Genomic DNA, 19,030 nt, shown 5'->3' with positions numbered 1-19,030 from the left:
GACGGCATAAAACTAGTCACTGAGCAGCAGTGAAAAATGAGTTTTCATCTGCAACGTGTGCATTAAAATCGAATATAGTACTCGCAAACACCGATTTTGAATGCCCAAAACACATTACCCATAGCACCTAATCAGATTCCAGCCATCAACAAATTACGTTTTGCTATAGTCCTATTTCTATTATAAATGAGGTGTGATGTATAAAAAATGACGAGACTGGGTGCTATGGTAGCACGTTAGTTATGCAGGACTGAAGTCTTGGGCTCAATCCTAACCACATAGATTATCTGTGTTGTACTTTATCCTGTTTTCTCCAGCACTTTTCCACAATCCATAGTAATTTTAATATGACATAGTAAATGTATTTGCTGTCTGGAGTGCACAATGCACAGTTGAATTTAATAATAATAATAATTAGTTAAATTAATTCTTGGTGCATCAACAAGAAAGGTGTGCAAAGCCTTATGCTGCGTACACACGATCGGATTTTCCGCCAAATGTTGGATGTGAGCTTTTTGGCGGAAAGTCCCACCATGTGTATGCTACATCAGATATTTGTTGTCGGACTTTCCACCAACAAATGTTGGCTAGCAGGTTCTCAAATTTTCCGCCAACAAATATTTGTTGTCGGACTTTCCGATCGTGTGTACACAAGTCCGTCGCACAAAAGTCCACGCATGCTCAGAATCAAGTACGAGCCAGAAGCACTTGGTCTTGTAAAACTAGCGTTCATAATGGAGACTATAGAACTTTCTTTTTATCGGCTCTCCGTACGTCATTACGTTTGTAATTGTTGGCCAAAATTTGTGTGACCGTGTGTATGCAAGACAAGTTGGAGCCAACAACCTTCAAACAAAATGCCACGGTTTTGTTGTCGGAAAGTCCGATCGTGTGTACGGGGCATAACAATTCTTTTCTTTATAAAGAAACCATAGCATTAGTAGAAAAGCCTGTCTCCTGCCAGCATGTAAGAAGGGGTTAGTTTGGCCTTCTCCATGAAAGAAGGGTATAGTTAATCCTTCTCTACTGGCAAATTCCCATGTACGGTGGGTGGAGTCTAGAACTGAGTGCGAGTATTGTGTAGATGTGGATTTGTGGAACTGTGTTTGGTTCCTCTACGTGAGCTTCCCCAGCTTTAGGTCACTGAATACCCTTCATTGGCATGAAGGGAATAAAGGCTATGCTAGAAGATGTGGGTTCTTTGAACTGTATCAAGATCTACTTTCTATTTATTCTACCAGTTGAAGTTGTACTAATTTACTAGTGAGTAAAATGGGAAGAAATTTGCTTCTAGTTGGAGGATGCCTGAATGGAAGCACCTAAAGTGGGCCTGTACACAGTTAGGCCGTAGGTGACTGGATGGGTCCTGACTTCTAATATGCGACACTGGCGTGACTGAATAGGATCCTAAAAACAAGGAGCACTGTGTAATCCTGGTTGGGTCAGGAGCTGGAGGTGGCTAGTGGGAAGAGTTCTACCCCCTTGGATGGTGTAGTGTGGTTTATAACTCACCAGCTGTACACAAGAAGGCAGGCAGTGCTGACATTTGTTGGGCTTTAGGGGGAGAACGGACAGTTGGTCCAGCCCCCAAGTAACCATGCAGACAAGCCCTTGCTCTCTGTGTGGAAGCAGTAGTCTATCTGCAGAGATCCAGCATGTCCCTGAAGAGTCAAAGCTAGAAATTTAGCAAAACACACGGTTCCTGCTGATTAGAGACCTCTAAATCTGATCTCTGCAGAGAGACCACTTCTACTCGGGCTGTTGCTCTTTTATAAAGAAAAAGCAAACGTACACCCCGTACACACGATAGGATTTTCCGACAACAAGTGTTGGATGTGCGCTTGTTGTCGGAAAGTCCGACTGTGTGTATGCTCCATAGAACATTTGTTGTTGGAATTTCCGCCAACAAATGTTTGAGAGCAGGTTTTCAAATTTTCCATCAACAAGTTTTGTTGTCGGCAATTCCGCGCATGTGCACATAAGTCCGATGCACAAAAGTCCACGCATGCTCGGAATCAAGCAGAAGAGCCGCACTGGTTATTGAACTTCATTTTCCTTGGCTCATTGTACGTGTTGTACGTCACCGCGTTCTTGACGTTTGGAATTTCCGACAACATTTGTGTGACCGTGTGTATGCAAGACAAGTTTTAACCAAGATCCTTCTGAAAAAAATCCACGGTTTTGTTGTCGGAAAATCCTATCATGTGTACAGGGCATAAGACTTTTATTTTGGTGCACTTGAACTTAGCTGCATTAAACTGAATGTTCAGTTGGGGTGTAATCTATTTTCAGAAAAAGTACCTATTTAATTAATCTATGCATTTCCTCAGTAAATATTTATTTGGATTTTGTTATGGACCACAGCTGTCGGGAAGAGTGTCCCATAGGAAAGTATGGTCAGGACTGTGAAGAAACCTGCAACTGTGTGAACGGGGTGCGTTGCTTCCATATCAACGGAGCGTGCCTGTGCGAAGCTGGCTTCTTTGGGGAAAACTGTGAAGACCGAATGTGTGTGGATGGCATGTATGGCATACACTGCAACATGCCCTGCCAGTGTGACCCTCAGCACACTAAGAGGTAACTACATCTACAAGCTTACCAACTAGACAGTGTGAAAAGCAATCTGCACTGGAATACAGTAATCTACAACAACCAACCAGATAATGGTTTATAGAAATGATGTTTATGTAAGACAGTTTCTTATTGGTTGTAGTAAGTTAAACCTTAGTACACATGTTAATGATTAGGCCAGTTACATAAAAAAAAAAGTCAACAAATTACTTTAGCTAGGTCCAGGAACTTACACTTTAAATAAAATCTGTTGGGTTGATTTACTAAAGGCAAATAGACTGCACACTGCAATTGCAGTTGCACTCATTTTGCCCCAGAGCTTAGTAAATGAGGGGAAGCTTTGCTAACTTCCACCATCCAATCACGTGCAAGCAAAAATGCTGTTTTTCTTTTTTTCCTTGCACCTTATTGGGTATTCTTTACAAAGTGATGCTTCACCACATTCACTAAGCTATGGAGAAAACTAGTGCAACTGCACTTGTAAAGTGCTCAGTCTATTTGCATTTAATTAAATCAACCCCAATGTGTCTGTTCTTTTAACTGACAACATACAAAAGCCTTGTTATACAAAAAAAATCATAGCATAAGGTATCAAAAATGACACAGGGATTAAATCACTCTACCTTCATACATACAGCCCTAAAATATAATACATAGAATGATACTTTCAAGGTGCTATAGAATATAAGTACATTATGTATCAATACACAGAAATAATTCATATATAAAATCATACATTTTAATATAAAAAGACTAAAATTATGACATCCGTTGCATAAAAACAAGGTTCAAATGTGTATTCTTTGTTTTAACTTGTATGTAAGGAATGTCATAATTTAACCTTTTATATTCAAATTTTAGATAACAAAAATGATTTCTGTGTATTGATACATAAATGTACTTATTTGGTACCATGAAAGTCCAAGGTTTGTTTTCCCATGCTCATTATTCATTACTTAGGATCACGATAATATCTATTAGGCTTTGAACTTTACCAACACTTTTTTTTCTACCATGGAGGTTCGTGATTAGTAAAAATGTGTATTATTGCTCTTTCTGTTTAGTATAGAATGGTTCTATAACAGTACATTTAGAATATAATAAATTACCTGGTAATGTACTATGCTATCTACAATACAAGCCACATTTGCCAATCATTCATTATAAAACAATCAAAATACAAGGTGTGATCATTTAATTTCTGGAATGCCCGTGACATCACACAGTCCCTTGCATTGGAGCCAGTGGTGTATTTTGTATTTTGTGCTGCCCTTGGCAAGACTAAAATTGGGCTCCCCTCCCGTTCCCCATCTAAATTTGTCCCATCCCAGCCGCGGTATACCGTTCTTGTCTCAGGGTCTGAACAGGAAGCTGCAACCATTCACAAGTGAACAGCTGTGGCTTCCTCATCAGACCCTGAGATATGATTTGTCCAAGTGCCACATATGTGGTCAATAGAGCAGAGAATGAGGTCAGTGGGGCAAAGGATGAGGCGGCACTGGCGGGCACTGATAAGGAGGCACTGATGAAGCTGCACTGATGGGAACGAATAGCTGATGGGTACAGATAGGTGGCATTGAAGCCATTGTATTCATTCGGCTATAGTGTGGTCGCATGGGGGGACGGCGACATGTTTGCCTTTAACTTACACCCGCCTGGGTGTAAGTTAAAGACTGGTTGACTCGGTCTCTACAAAGTAGTAGAGGAAATAACACGATTGTGCATTGAGCTGCTGTTCCCTCCTAGAAAACAACATTCATACAAAACTCATTGAAATGGTTCTTGTTATTCTTGAGGCAGTCAACATGCCCCAATGAAACTGGTGGCCATGTAATGGTGAGAAGGCATCTACATACCGTCATGGTACAGTGAAAACTGATCTCATACAGCTTCATACCAACCATCTTGCATACTGAATGCAGCCAACGCAACTAATTAAAACCTATAATATAATAAATAACACTAATAAAAATGTTTACCTCACATCTCTTTTGTTCCCAGTTGTCACCCAATGTCTGGAGAATGCACCTGTAAGACAGGCTGGGCCGGCCTGTTCTGCAATGAGACCTGTCCTCACGGTTACTACGGAACCAATTGCCAGGAGCCATGTTTGTGCCTCAATGGGGGATCCTGTGATAGTGAGACTGGCTCATGTCAGTGTGCCCCAGGATTTTCAGTAAGTAAGGCAGAAATATATTTCATCCCTGAGAGGCTTGCTTGTATACAGTTCCCAGGGAGCACTGCTTGATATCCTACCGTACATGTACATAACACTATACTACACAGTGATAAGCTATCATATTGTGGCATTGTATTTACAGGGAAGTCATTGCTCGGTCTACTGTCCTGACGAAACCTATGGAGATAAATGTTCTCAGGAATGCAACTGCAAAAACTACTTGGCCTGTTCCCCCATCGATGGCATCTGTGTGTGTAAGGAAGGTAGGCACAGCTATGATGACTTAAAAAACTGCAAGAAAAAGCACAGAAAAATCACATTGTTTAAATGCTTTCTTGCAATGTTTTTCCTTTTTCATAAATGATTTATTTGATTGAAATATGTCTTTTAACTTCCTAGAAAAACTTTACTACTCCAGAAAGTGTTGATTGCCTAGAACAGCCCCTGGCCTGTCATAGCCCTCTACTTTTATGGAAGTGTCTCTTTTTGCTTTGTGCTGGCCCAGCTCCTCCACTTCTCATCTTCCTATCTCCCTACATAACTTTCTGTGTAGTTGCCAGGGGAGGAGCGAAGAGGAATATTGTGGAATGTCACTTGGGTGATAGCTCTGAGTGTACTGGAGCTGCTGACATCACATCCAAGATGGCGGCGCTCAGCAGCAGTCGTAGGGCTTTTGGATGGCTACACAAGGGAGGCTTTTACAAGTAAATAGCATGCCTAAAATACATTAAATGTACTTTTACTCTTAAGTGAAGATTTTTGTTGGCATGACTGGTCTAGCGACAGGTTTTTTTTTAACGCAAAATATACAGAAGGACATGTAAGAAAGATGTAGGGAAGATTGAATGTACCAGGCAAATGTTATTTTGCTCTAAGCCAGCCTTTTTCAATCATTCCACCAAAGAACCATTAAAATTTCCAGTGTCAGGTACCCCTGCTAAAAAATTCTATATCTACAACTCATCATACATTAGTGTGATGTAGAAAAAAAAGGGGGAAAACCCTGCACTAAACCACAAAACTACGTGTAAAACAATATGTGAAGAAATATAAATATATATACCCAATCTGTGGATGAACACAGCTAAGCCGCTGACACACAAACAAACCAAGTTTAAACACAAATGTAAATGTAAAGTGCAGCGCTGGACTTTATATTTATATTAGTGCAGTGAGAAGAATGCTTCTTATGCCGCGTACACACGATCGGAATTATGGTCGGAAAAAGCTCTCATGGTTTTCCCGACGGAATTCTGATCAAGCTGTCTTGCCTACACACGGTCACACCAAATTCCGACCGTCAAGAACGCGATGACATACAACACTATGATGAGCCGAGAAAAAATCAAGTTCAATGCTTCCGAGCATGCGTCGAATTGTTTCCCAGCATGCGTAGGAATTTTGTGCGTCAGAATTGCTACAGACGATTGGAATTTCCGATAGAAACTTTTTCCATCTGAAAAATTGAGAACATGCTGCCAAATTTTTGCTGGTAAGAATTCGGCCAGCAAAATTCCGATGGAGCATACACATGGTCGCATTTTCCGATGAAAAGCTATCATCGGTCTTTTGCTGACCGAAATTCTGATCGTGTGTATGCGACATTACACTTGTGGCCATTGGGAATAATTACCCATTTACAGATATCTAAAAAGATCAATGGTGCCAGTGAGAACTTATCTGAGAGGCAAAAACTCAAGGAAAGAAACCTATGGAGGAACCCCTGGGTTCTGTGTAACCCTGGTTGAGAAACCCTGCTCTAAGCTGTCATACATAGGTGATGTTGAGCTCTTATGGCACCTGACCATGTTTCAGTTTGACCGTTTTGATATTCCTATCATATCTATGATTAATTTTTACTTTATGTCAAGTCAAGAAAAAAGACTGGAATATTTTGAAGGGTTGCATTGAACTGATTGAATGCTTTTGATTCAACATTTCAAAGTTTGGGAGAAAAATCTTTTGATTAAAGATTTCTTGAAAACTGTCTGGCTGTGTAGGTTCTCATTTGTCCAGGCCATGGAACATCTAGTAGCAGCTAGTCACATTGATCTGGACATGTTATGTTATGTTGAAGACATTTTGTAGCTTCTCCAAGCCACATCTGAAGTTCAGGACTGAAGAAATGGTTGAATAAGCTATGGAATGTCTTCCGCTTTACAGAACAGCTCTAGTTAAATGTGATTAACTACTACTAGTCTGAAGACAGTCATAATTTTGATGATAGTTTGGACTGGATCACAATAAAACACAATGTGGACCATTAAAATGGAAATGCCCATTGACATTGTCAATAAAAAGCTGCATTTATCTACAGGTTGTAGTAAGCAATTCATTATAATATTTTCCCAAATGCAGGCTGGCAGAAAGGTGACTGCTCAGTACCTTGTCCAAAAGGAATGTGGGGTTTCAACTGCAACAGGACATGTGAGTGTGTCAATGGGGCCTCCTGTAGTCCAATCACGGGGCAATGCTTCTGCACCTCTGGATGGTTTGGGAAGAAATGTGAGCTACCATGCAAGGTATGTAACAGACTACACAACTGGTTGTTATCAGGTATTTTTTTTACCTTTCCTAATCTTGACAATACAGTTAAAAAGTATGAAAAACCTAAAGCTGGAAAACACATGTACTGAAACTGAACCAGCCTCCTTTCAACAGAAGCTGGTTTTTATACTGGCTTCTCCTGAACGGTCCTGCTGGAAAGCCAGCATTTGGTCAGCAGTGCACTTGCAGCCAATGCCTGCAGTGCTGATCGGTATTCTGATGGAAGGGGGGTGCTCACTGTTAGAATACAATAACATGGTGGGGGAGATCCCTGGATCCACACTTGTGTTGATGTGGGGATTTACCAGTTTTTATAATTCAACCTACTAGCTGAATGAAAAAAAAAAACTGTGCGTGTTTACCCCGCTTAACAATGAACTTCACCTATGTGGTCCCATGCGGTCTGTTAAATCAACCATTGAAGGTGTTGTATCATTTTGAAAAGTACACACAGAATCTAACAGAAATATGTAGCCAGTGTAAAACCTACAAGCCTTGACCAATAACAGAAATGTAATGTGTGGACTGAGTCTTTAAATAGTAACTTCAGACAAGGAAGTTGGGTAATAATGTTGAGTTATTGTGTTATACAGATTATATTTACCTCTATTTTCCTTGCCTGACTAGGTGGAAAGACTCAGTCTATGAATTTTGGCTGCCAGCAGTTCATACTGTACTCTGGGTGGTGATTGTTTCCTTTGATCTAAAGTATTGAGACCTATAGTCATGGAACCCAACCTTTGGCCATTTTGTACTTGTGAAGCCCTTCGACCCCAGCAACCAGTAGTTGGGAGCAATGGCAGTAATCTCTAGCCTCATGTGACTTATCCCCAGTCTTTGACTATTGTCTCCAACCACACCTGTAGCATGTCAATGGTCTTTGATCATCTCTTGTAGGATTACCACAGTCCCTTACAATCTTGCGAAGCATTACATCTACTGAATAGTATATGTATCCCCTTGATACTATTAGCAGCAACAATTGAGGCCTTCCTTTACCTCCTAAGTTGATTACCACTAACCTAGAGCATCAAAAGTAAGATGCAGGCCAACACGTTCTTAAATATCTAGGCCAGGACTTTAAAAAAAATAGACAACATTCACACTGGTTCACATTATTTCATATTGCAATTAATGTGTAAAATATCTACATTGTTGAATTTGTTCATCTGTACTTTTAGTATAATGCTGGCTGACTTGGGTAAAATAATGAGACTTGAGGTGTATATTTTTGTAAATGTGCAGACAACATTGTGTTTGTGAATCCGTAAGTAAGCCAAGCTATTTTTGTGTCTAAATACAGGCGGGTAGTTTCGGACCTGGATGTAGCCAGCGGTGTGAATGTAAAAATGCAGATGGCTGTGACCCAGCGACCGGGAAATGTAGATGCTTAACAGGATGGACTGGTCAGTATACAATTTAAAAAAAATTTTTTTGGGCTATAATATCTATACATAACGGGGTTGGTTTACTAAAATTGGAGAGTGGAAAATCCGGTGCAGCTTTGCATGGTGACCAATAAGCTTCTAACTTCAGCTTGTTGAGTTAAGCTTTGACATTAAAAAACCTGGAAGATGATTGGTTTCTATGCAGAGCTGGACCAGATTTTGCACTCTCCACTTTTAGTAAATCAACCCCACTGTTTTTAATGACTCAGCAATTGGATCATTTAATTAATGATGGGAAGAATTAGAGGATGTGTTGGTTACTATGAGCTATATACTCATGTCCTATAAAAAGGAATCTAGTCCCCAACTTGATGCAAATGCACCTCGTTGCAGGATTGTGATTGCTGTTTGCAGGTCCACCGATTGTGGTAGAGCTGGCCCTCCTATACCAGGTCCGGGCCCCCGTCAGCTTAGCAAGTTGCCTAGGGGGCCGAGAAAGGATACTTAAATACCTTTGGGCACATGCACAATAATCCTACAGACCGACTCCCAGCGATTAAAAAAAGTTCCTCCATTCTTCATCAGTTTAGCACCAGGGGCTGGGGACAGAGAGGAGACTACTGACTAATTTTCAGAAGGAGGTGGCGTAATCCTTCATGCCACAATTTCCACCATTGAAATTAAAGTCCTAGCATCTTCTTCTATATCAATCTACTGGGGCAGGCCATAACTTGGCGCCAGTTATGTCAGCGCCTAGAGGCGATTCAGTTCGCATTGTGCGCTATACAAGTATTTCATTCATTCATTCATTCATTCAACTTTAATTGTTGGGATCTGACAACAGGTCTCTCTCTATTCCTGGCCCCAGATCCTGATCTGATGAGGTCCAGGAAGCTGCTATTTAATTGCTGGGAGGTGAGGGTTGTGTATGCAAAATAAGGTATTTAAAATCCCCTTTTTGTGTGATATGTGGGGTGTCAGGGTTGCCAACTGTCAGCCAATTTACAAATAATAAAATAAAAGCGCAGGTACAAACTCAATATTCCGCTAAACACAGTACCTACACATTAACAGCGCTGTAAAAATAAAATGAGTACCATACATATATATATATACACACACAATAGTGAAACTAAGAGTCCAAAGAATGGAAAAGTTCATAAAAAGGAGTGTTGCGATCCCAAAGCCCTTAGGTTTGATAGGAGAGTCTTCTCAAAGAATCCACAGCACACCATGCATATAAACAGCCTCGTGCTCTGTGTGTTCCCCCTTTGCCAATGCACTTACCCCTAAGGGTTTAATCTTAGGCGTTGTAAAAGGTTTTTACTATTTACGGTTTGTAAAATCCATAATTTTTGCAAAAATTACAGATTTTACAAACTGTTTGCAAATTTACTGAGAGTTGGTAGCCCTGAGGGATGGGCCAGCCCTGTCATACAAGCTGTATGGAGGAAACCTGTCAGTCAGGCTGTATGGTGCCCCACAAAATGGTGACCTGGCTGTTTTTACCTGGAGATACCAAGGACTTTTACTATGCATCAGTAAATTGTACTAAGCAAAACATTTACTTAAGCTTGTACCTATTGAATATCAGTACCAAACACAAGTTTAAACCATGAAATCTGGCCTCAATTTTAACATTCTGTATACACGGTCCTCAGGATCGAGAAAACTCAGCATATGCCTAAATGTTATGGAATTCATGGGCAAGATTCCTTCCCCAATGCAATTAATAAAAAATAAAAATAATGAATAAAAGCTTCAGGATTAATATTATAAACATATACAGTACTTATATCACAGCAACAGGATTTATGTATGCCAAATAGACAAAATGATTGCTCTTAAGGCTTTCCAGCGAAGGGTACTGGTAATTCTTTAGCTTACATATATATTTTAGACATTTGTGCTCCTCCAACCTTGTGGCAATAAAAGATGAGTTTATTGTTGAGGAACTCAAGTGTGTGGGGAGGTGCAGTGTGGTGTGGCGTCCAGCTGCAAAAAACAGAACTGCAGTGAAATTGAAGTTCAGCAATGCACAACTGGGCGCACTCACAGAATGTACAGCAATGAGTACTAGCAGTAGGTCTCAGGTGTGCCAACAGTGTCTGTCTTGAGGAGCAGAATGCAGCCTGGCCATTCCATACTGAAGTTGGGATGCTTCCAGGAAGAATGGCGTGTGCCTGGACTTTTACTACTCATCTGGAACCTCTTCGTGACGCTAAGCACTGTTCCTAACAGACAAGTAACCTGTCCCTACTCTGTCTACACCCTAAATGTGCACCAAACCTGGGAGTCAGGTTATTAAATAGACTCTGCCTGGCCAAGATGGCCACCAAGGTCACATGGAATGCCAGCATCCAATCAGGTGCTGCTTCTCTGTGGCAGAGGATATCATAGGGGAAAGAGGTTCCTCTCAAATTAGTCCTCCACCTGCATTGTCGCTACAGATGAGCACCACCAAAATGGACTGCACCTTCCTACAAGTGTTCTACACAGAGCCCTGACTTCAACTCTATTGAACACCACTACAAAGACCCGCAACACTGGTTTGCAAACTCATGGGCACAAATTTCTAAAAAAAATATACTCCAAAGTTTTGTAGAAAAACTTCCCAGAAAGGTGGAGACTATTATAACCTCAAGGGGGTCTGTAGTTTTTTAATGGGATGTCCAAAAAAACTCATATAAGTGTGATGGTCAGGAGTGTAGAAATGTTTGTGCAGAAACTGTTTGACATATAGTGTAGCACATAAGCTAGTTTTCATAAACTGGTTTGTCAGAATACAGTAGCCTTTTGATCAGCAAAAATAAAAGATGTCACAAGGCATAGATTAGTCCATGTACATTTCCAGCCTCAATAGTTTTTATTGAATTTTATAAAACAGTTGACAGAGATGCAACTCATGGGTACAATATCAGGATGCATGTTAAATTAACAGTTGCAACGTGAGAGAATGAAGAAGACAGATGAACTTCCTTCATATCCAAGAACACAAGTTGGAGGAAAAATAAGAGTAAATCAAAAATGTTGTCCATAAGCCAAAGATATTACAAAAAGGGAGAAACAAGAAGTGGAAAATTTGTTAAAATATCATTTCCGTTTTTATTGTTTGGCCTGTACTGTAATTTATGTTTTACATCACTATGCACTGTATTCTGCATCCTTCAAAAGAAGCAAAAGATGTCATCACAAATCGACTAAATTGAAAGTAATATTTGTAGAAAAAAAAAAGGAACAAGATGGTGTCAGTGAAACTTCTGGCAGATCCTTATTCTGCATTATAAGAGCACAAGCTGAAACTTCTCAAGGGGGATATGCAAAGGTGTCTATTAGAAGCCATTTTTTATTATGTAAAGTAGTACAGAAAAAAAATGTGATGTATATTGAAAATGAAAGACTGGAAGTTTTCTTCTAAAGTGGAACTATAACCTATGCCTTTGTACCCAATATGTTTGAGATGCCACTGAAAACTGCTTGTAGGCAGGTGCAGTCTACTTTCTCCACTGCAGGTGGTATTAGACCGCATTGCAGATGGAGAGGAAGTCAAGAAGAACATGGTTCCTCTATTATTTCCTGGGTCACTGGGGGAGCTATCCGATTAGGTGCTGCTTCACCATGTGACTCTGGTGGCCATCTTGGGTCAGGCAGAGTCTATTTAGGACCCTGGCTCCCAGGCTTGGTGCACATTTCGTGAGTGGGTAGTGTAGGGACAGATCACCTCTGTCAGGGACAGGATTAACACCAGAGAGAGGTACCAGGTGAGTAGGAAAAGAGCAGGGACACACCATCCTTTCTGGAAACCTCCTTGTTTTCGGACCGGCTAGGTCACATTCCATCCCTTGAGACAGATGCTGTCGGTGCACTTGAGACCTTCTGTTAAACGGCAACATTCTGTGAAGGCGTCAGGTGGGGTGGTCTTCTCGATGGGTAGTTGTGCTTTGTTGAACTTTAACATCAATACAGTTCTGTCTCCGTAACTGGACTCTAAGTGGTCACTGATGCCGTACCACTTTACACTTCTTCACATGCTAAATGCCAAATTTTACATCACTTACTTAAATTCATAATACTGTGAGATCTTGCACGTTCTGAATAATTCAGTGTGCCTGCAGCTAATGTTCCTATGTGTAAGAGAGGGGTAGGTTCTGTTTACTTTTTCCCACCCTGTCTCCAGAAAATCTAGGTTGGCAATATCTGCCCCTTGCCAGGCTAAAGGGGAAGGGGGAGTGGAACTATTTATTTGTGGAAGGAACCAGTAAGCACCAGGAAGAACTTGATAATGTAGTTAGAGAGGGGCCACGTGTTCCGCTGTTTTAGTCCTAACTATCCGTCATACTATAGTCAGCTAAGGAGAGTAGCCTAAAAGGAGACTATGATCAGGTGTGAGCAGCTATGAAAAGTTTGATGTACAGTATGTACCCATTTGTTTGGAAAGATTAAATTGTATTGGAGTGATCCTCTACATGGAAGCACATTTTTTGTCCTGACAATATTTGAACAACCTTTATTCAATTAAAGAAGCAAAAGCCAATTCTATCCGATTGAACATTCCACCATTGGGAGAGCTGGGATGTGTGTAAAACAAAGTACAGTGTGAAAGGTGAGTACAACCCTACAGGGTGTGTAGGCAGCTGGAGTAACTAGTCTATGTCCCATGACCCTCCATGGGCAGTTTAGAGCTTTGAGAATTATCCTCTTATCCCTTGTACACACGGTTGGACATTCCGATGGGCAATGTCCGATAGGACCGTGTTGTCGGATAATCCGACAGTGTGTGGGCTCCATCGGACTGTTTCCATCGGAGTATCCAACAGACCAAGTTTTCCAGCTGGGCTATAACATTTTCCGACAACATGATCTAATCGGACTTTGTCCGATCATATGTAGAGAATTCTGACGGAAAAAATTTGAGAGCAGGATCTAAAATTTTCCGACAAAAAAATCCGATCAGACTTTTTCAGATCGTTTGTGGAGAATTCCGATCGGACAAAGTGCCACGCATGCTCAGATCAAATTCCTAGACCAAAGCTAATGGCTACTAGCCTGAATGTAGTCCTGTCCTAACGAAATAACGTCATCACGTTAAGTACGATTGGATTTTCTGACAACTTTGTCCGACTGTGTGTATGCAACAGTTTCGGACAAAATCCGATGGATTTGGTTGTCGGAATGTCCGACCGTGTGTACAAGGGCTTAGTCTGGTCTTTAGGAAGAAGTCGTGGGCCTGTATTATGGATGTCATGTGCATCATTACTTCTCTGTCAGGTATGGAGCTACCGAGTGAGACATGGACTGTGTCAGGTTGTCCTGAGTCAAGGTAGCAGTATCTGTCTACAGGCCCGCTGGTGCAGGAAATGGTTTATCAACCGACAGTTTGGAGTGCTACATGGGCCTATGTGGGGCTATCCTGTGAGCATCATTCATTGCTGCTCGGGAGAAGTAGAGCTGCCTACGCTGGAACTGGGAGTGTGTAAGTAGCCTCTACAGTTCAATTTACAACTAATAGTATCCATGGGCTGAACTAGGGAACATTTTTTCTGACTCAAAATGTTCCCCAGTTCAGCCTTTATTAATGGAGTCATGGAACATTTTTCCCTCCAGTGAAGCCATATTGGTAACAACTCCCCAATATGTTTTTTTTTATCCTTGAACTAGTTGGATGGAGTTTGTAAAAGACTGAATTTGATAACTGCTTGTTTTTTCACTCTAATTATGAGCAGGGACACATTTTACAACAAAAAGTCTGAAAAATAGTAAATTAAAATCTCTAATGAAAAAAGATGTGTGTGTATATTAGAGATATCAGTTCTGATTTTTCAATTAATGTGATTTTTTTTCATCAGGCATCTACTGTGAGCAGACTTGCAAAAATGGATTTTGGGGAAGGAACTGTAACATGTCCTGTACTTGTAAGAACGGGGCGTTCTGCTCCGCCGAGGATGGATCATGTACCTGCACTGCTGGCTTCCAGGGACCAGACTGCGAGAACAGTAAGAAGCCAATGACAGCAATTAAAAAAGCGCCAGACGCAGGCTTGTATTTTAGGAAAGTTTACATCATCCCAACAAATCACTCCAAGGCAGGGGTCTCCAAACTTAATAAACAAAGGGCCAGTTTACTGTCCTTCAGACTTTAGGGCGGCCAAACCATGGCCATTGGGAGTAGACAATGTGCCATCAATGGTGTCATTGGGAGTAATTGTGTCCCATCATTGGGCCCCATTGTTGGTGTCATTGGGAGGAATTTTGCCCCTTCGTTGGTGTCAGTGGATGAAATAGTGCCCCAAGAGCCAGGTGAAGGCAAGCAAATGGCCACATCCAGCCCCCAGGCCACAGTTTGGAAACCACTACTCTAAGGCAATTACTTACAGAATGTGCAGACGTACTACAAAGTTTAAGTTCTTCTAAAAAGTTTAAGTTGAGACCAACTTCACAAAACATAAACTTTGTACATACATGGCTGCTATTATAGTCTCTCTAGACTGCTCTTTGGGATGATTCGCTTTCACGTTTCCTTCCCTTCTGGAGCCCAAATCCCAGCTTTTACAAAAATTCCAAAGAAGACCACCAACGACCTTTCTTATGGATGCAATCTTAAGGGACAACATTTCATATTTGATTGACATGCCACCTAGCCTCCCTTTTCTAAACACAATTTAAAAATATGCCTCTCTCCATCTCAGGTTCCATGTTTCTAGTCTAAAGGATCATGCCATATTAGTATCATGAAGCACACAAGAAAGCATTCCAGTTCACAGGTTGACTTGGTTTTCCTGCTAAGAATCTCAGTAGTAGTCTAGCTATTTACCAATAACTTACATAAATCATTAGGGAGTTAGGTATTTATTTAAGAAAATATTGACTCCCCTTTCAAGGACCTTATGGAATGATTCTATAAAACTTAGCAGCTCTGCTTTCACTGTTCTAACATCACATGTCCTTCACAATTGGTTAATAGGATATTACATAACTCTTAGCCCTTGTACACACGGTCGGACATTCCGACAACAAAATCCGTTGGATTTTGTCCGACGGATTTTGTCCAAAACTTGTGTTGCATACACATGCTTGGACAAAGTTGTTGGAAAATCCGATCGTTCAGAACGTGATGACGTTATTTTGTTACGACGGGACTACGTTCAGGCTAGTAGCCAATAGCTTTGGTCTAGGAATTTGATCTGAGCATGCGACTTTGTCCGATCGGATCATGTTGTCGGAAAATTTTATTGCCCAGCTCTAAAACTTTGTCGGTTGGATATTCCGATGGAAACAGTCCAATGGAGCCCACACATGGTTGGATTATCCGACAACACGGTCCGATCGGACATTTTCCGTACAAGGGCTAAAAGTAATGCTGTGCCGTGTTGCAAAAATATGGTCAGGTCAGGAAGGGGGGTAAATCTTCTAGAGGTCAAGTGGTTAAAGCTGAAGTTTAATCTGTTTATGTTTTGCTTTTTCTAGCCCCCCCCCCCCCCCCAATCTTATTACCATGCCAATGACATTGTTAAATAAAACATTTATTTTTTTCTACTTTATTTTATTTCCAATTTTGGGTTATTGTAAACATTTCCTATAGATGTTTTCAATTTAGATCTTCTTTTTAATGTTACTGTTGGGTTAGATGGTAAGCTCATGCTTCATATCAACCTCTTTTTATTTTTAAGGCTGCCCTCCAGGCCATTATGGGAAGAAATGCACCTTCGCCTGTAAATGCTCCAGCCACTCCACCTGTAATTCCATCGATGGCTCCTGTATATGTTCACCTGGATGGAGAGGCAACGACTGCTCGGAGGGTACGTTTTCATTTAAAAATAAAGAAATGTGTACATATATGAGTAAGAAAGGCTCACCAATTCCCAGGACCAGGTGGGGACTGCGGCCATGTGAGAATCAAATATTAAGGCAGTTCCCGACTTAGAGATGAGATGTGTCACTGTGTGCAGTAAACTTGGAAAAGTGCTGTCCAGTGCCCGTTTCCTCTCTATCAGTCCCGCGTACCTCTGCCACCTCACTACCAATGACAGAATGGGTTCCTGCTGTGCACTGGACCTTAAACGTTCACTTGTTAACTTATTTTATCCCATATCGTGTTGCCAGGCTAAGGGTCTCCACAAGTTTTGTTCCAGTTGTTCCAGAGACTGATTCACTACCAGGGGACACGTCACCTACACCAGGAACCATGACTGGCTGTATTGTACTTTCCACTAGCACTTGATTATCCAGAGAAACTGCATCACTCCTCCTGCTAGTCTTGCCAAGTAGAGCTTTTGTAGTAGCTTTACTTCATACCCTACATGTGCTTTACTGACCCTAGTTCTTTTGATATGCCAGGACCCATCATACACCCCTTTAAAGAACTTAAAGCCAGGTTTAGAACAGTTGATTTAACTTTACTTAAAAATCTTAGCAGTAAAGTTCAACGTGAACAATAACCTTAACATGTCCCTGACTAGCTCTACTAGGCTGCCCTGGCATACCTCCAAAAGGTAGTAGTCCGTTCTTGGGTGTGCTTTTGAATTTTGGAATATTTCCAGGCTGCTGGTGCCTCAGATGGACTGCAAAGCAGAGCAGTACCCTTTCACAGTAAACATGCCATCTTTCTTGAGCGGACCGCCTAAAAATTTCCGCAAATCCAGCTTTTCCCCTTATTTATTATTATTATTCGCGATTTATATAGTGCCAACAGTTTACGCAACGCTTTACAATGTAGAGGGGGGACATTGATATCACAGGTGGATCACTGGCTGGATCCAAAAAGCTCGGGAACAGCAGCACACACGTTAACCCTTTCCCCTCAGCCTGGACTAGCTATTGTCTAACAATTCTGTAGGCAATTCGCCTACAGCAGGGGTGTCCAAACTTTTTTCAAAGAGGGCCAGATTTGATGAAGTGAACATGCACGAGGGCCGACCATTTTGCCTGACATTCTTTGAACCATTAAAAATCGGTCTAAGTGTGTTCGTTCGAACACTAATACACGGCCCAACAAGAATTCTCTTGCCTTTGTGGCTGTGTGTGTTGAAGAGATGAGCTTGGGCGTGTTATTTGGATATACCGTATTTATTGGCGAATAAGAGGGAAGTTTCAGGAAAAAAAAACTTACAATTTTAAATAAAAAACTCTGAAGCAAAATAAGGGTCAGTGCCCATCTGCGCTCCCACCATTGCCAGGAATGCACCCACCATTGCCAGGAATGCACCCACCATTAGCCAGGATTTCAGCCACCATTAGCCAGGATTTCAGCCACCATTAGCCAGGAATGCAGACACCATTAGCCAGGATTTCAGCCACCATTAGCCAGGATTTCAGCCACCATTAGCCAGGAATGCAGCCACCATTGCCAGGATTTCACTCACTATTAGCCAGGAATGCAGCCACCATTAGCCAGGAATGCAGCCACCATTAGCCAGGAATGCAGCCACCATTAGCCAGGATTTCACTCACTATTGCCAGGAATGCAGCCACCATTGCCAGGTTTTCACTCACTATTGCCAGGAATGCAGCCACCATTATCCAGGATTTCACTCACTATTGCCAGGAATGCAGCCACCATTGCCAGAATTTCACTCACTATTAGCCAGGAATGCAGCCACCATTGCCAGGATTTCACTCACTATTGCCAGGAATGCAGCCACCATAGCCAGGATTTCACATCCTATTGCCAGAAATGCAGCCACCATTGCCAGTATTTCACTCACTATTGCCAGGAATGCAGCCACCATTGCCAGGATTTCACTCACTATTGCCAGGAATGCAGCCACCATTAGCCAGGATTTCACATACTATTGCCAGAAATGCAGCCACCATTGCCAGGATTTCACATACTATTGCCAGGAATACAGCCACCATTGCCAGGATTTCACTCACTATTGCCAGAAATGCAGCCACCATAGCCAGGATTTCACATCCTATTGCCAGAAATGCAGCCACCATTGCCAGGATTTCACTCACTATTGCCAGGAATGCAGCCACCATTGCCAGGATTTCACTCACTATTGCCAGGAATGCAGCCACCATTAGCCAGGATTTCACATACTATTGCCAGAAATGCAGCCACCATTGCCAGGATTTCACATACTATTGCCAGGAATGCAGCCACCATTGCCAGGATTTCACTCACTATTGCCAGAAATGCAGCCACCATAGCCAGGATTTCACATCCTATTGCCAGAAATGCAGCCACCATTGCCAGGATGTCACTCACTATTGCCAGGAATGCAGCCACCATTGCCAGGATTTCACTCACTATTGCCAGGAATGCAGCCACCATTAGCCAGGATTTCACATACTATTGCCAGAAATGCAGCCACCATTGCCAGGATTTCACATACTATTGCCAGGAA

The 19,030-nt window shown here is 41.6% G+C and overlaps 1 protein-coding gene across 2 annotated transcripts in view; it reads left to right on the top strand.

Annotated features, from left to right (window-relative positions):
• Positions 1-19,030, top strand: part of LOC143942888 (uncharacterized) — a 199,022-nt gene that overhangs the window by 143,538 nt on the left and 36,454 nt on the right. For both annotated transcript variants that reach the window (XM_077464294.1, XM_077464293.1), the window contains exons 9-15: positions 2,365-2,577; positions 4,573-4,747; positions 4,893-5,013; positions 7,109-7,272; positions 8,601-8,703; positions 14,532-14,678; positions 16,352-16,480. In XM_077464294.1, the coding sequence (XP_077320420.1) occupies positions 2,365-2,577; positions 4,573-4,747; positions 4,893-5,013; positions 7,109-7,272; positions 8,601-8,703; positions 14,532-14,678; positions 16,352-16,480 (1,052 nt within the window). The remainder of the gene's footprint in view (positions 1-2,364; positions 2,578-4,572; positions 4,748-4,892; positions 5,014-7,108; positions 7,273-8,600; positions 8,704-14,531; positions 14,679-16,351; positions 16,481-19,030) is intronic.

The sequence above is a fragment of the Lithobates pipiens genome, unplaced genomic scaffold, assembly GCF_037356315.1.
Source record: "Lithobates pipiens isolate NorthernLeopardFrog02 unplaced genomic scaffold, aLitPip1_a1.2 Scaffold_30, whole genome shotgun sequence".
NCBI classification, from domain to species: Eukaryota; Metazoa; Chordata; class Amphibia; order Anura; family Ranidae; genus Lithobates; species Lithobates pipiens.
This window is presented reverse-complemented; position numbering and strand designations above follow the sequence as displayed.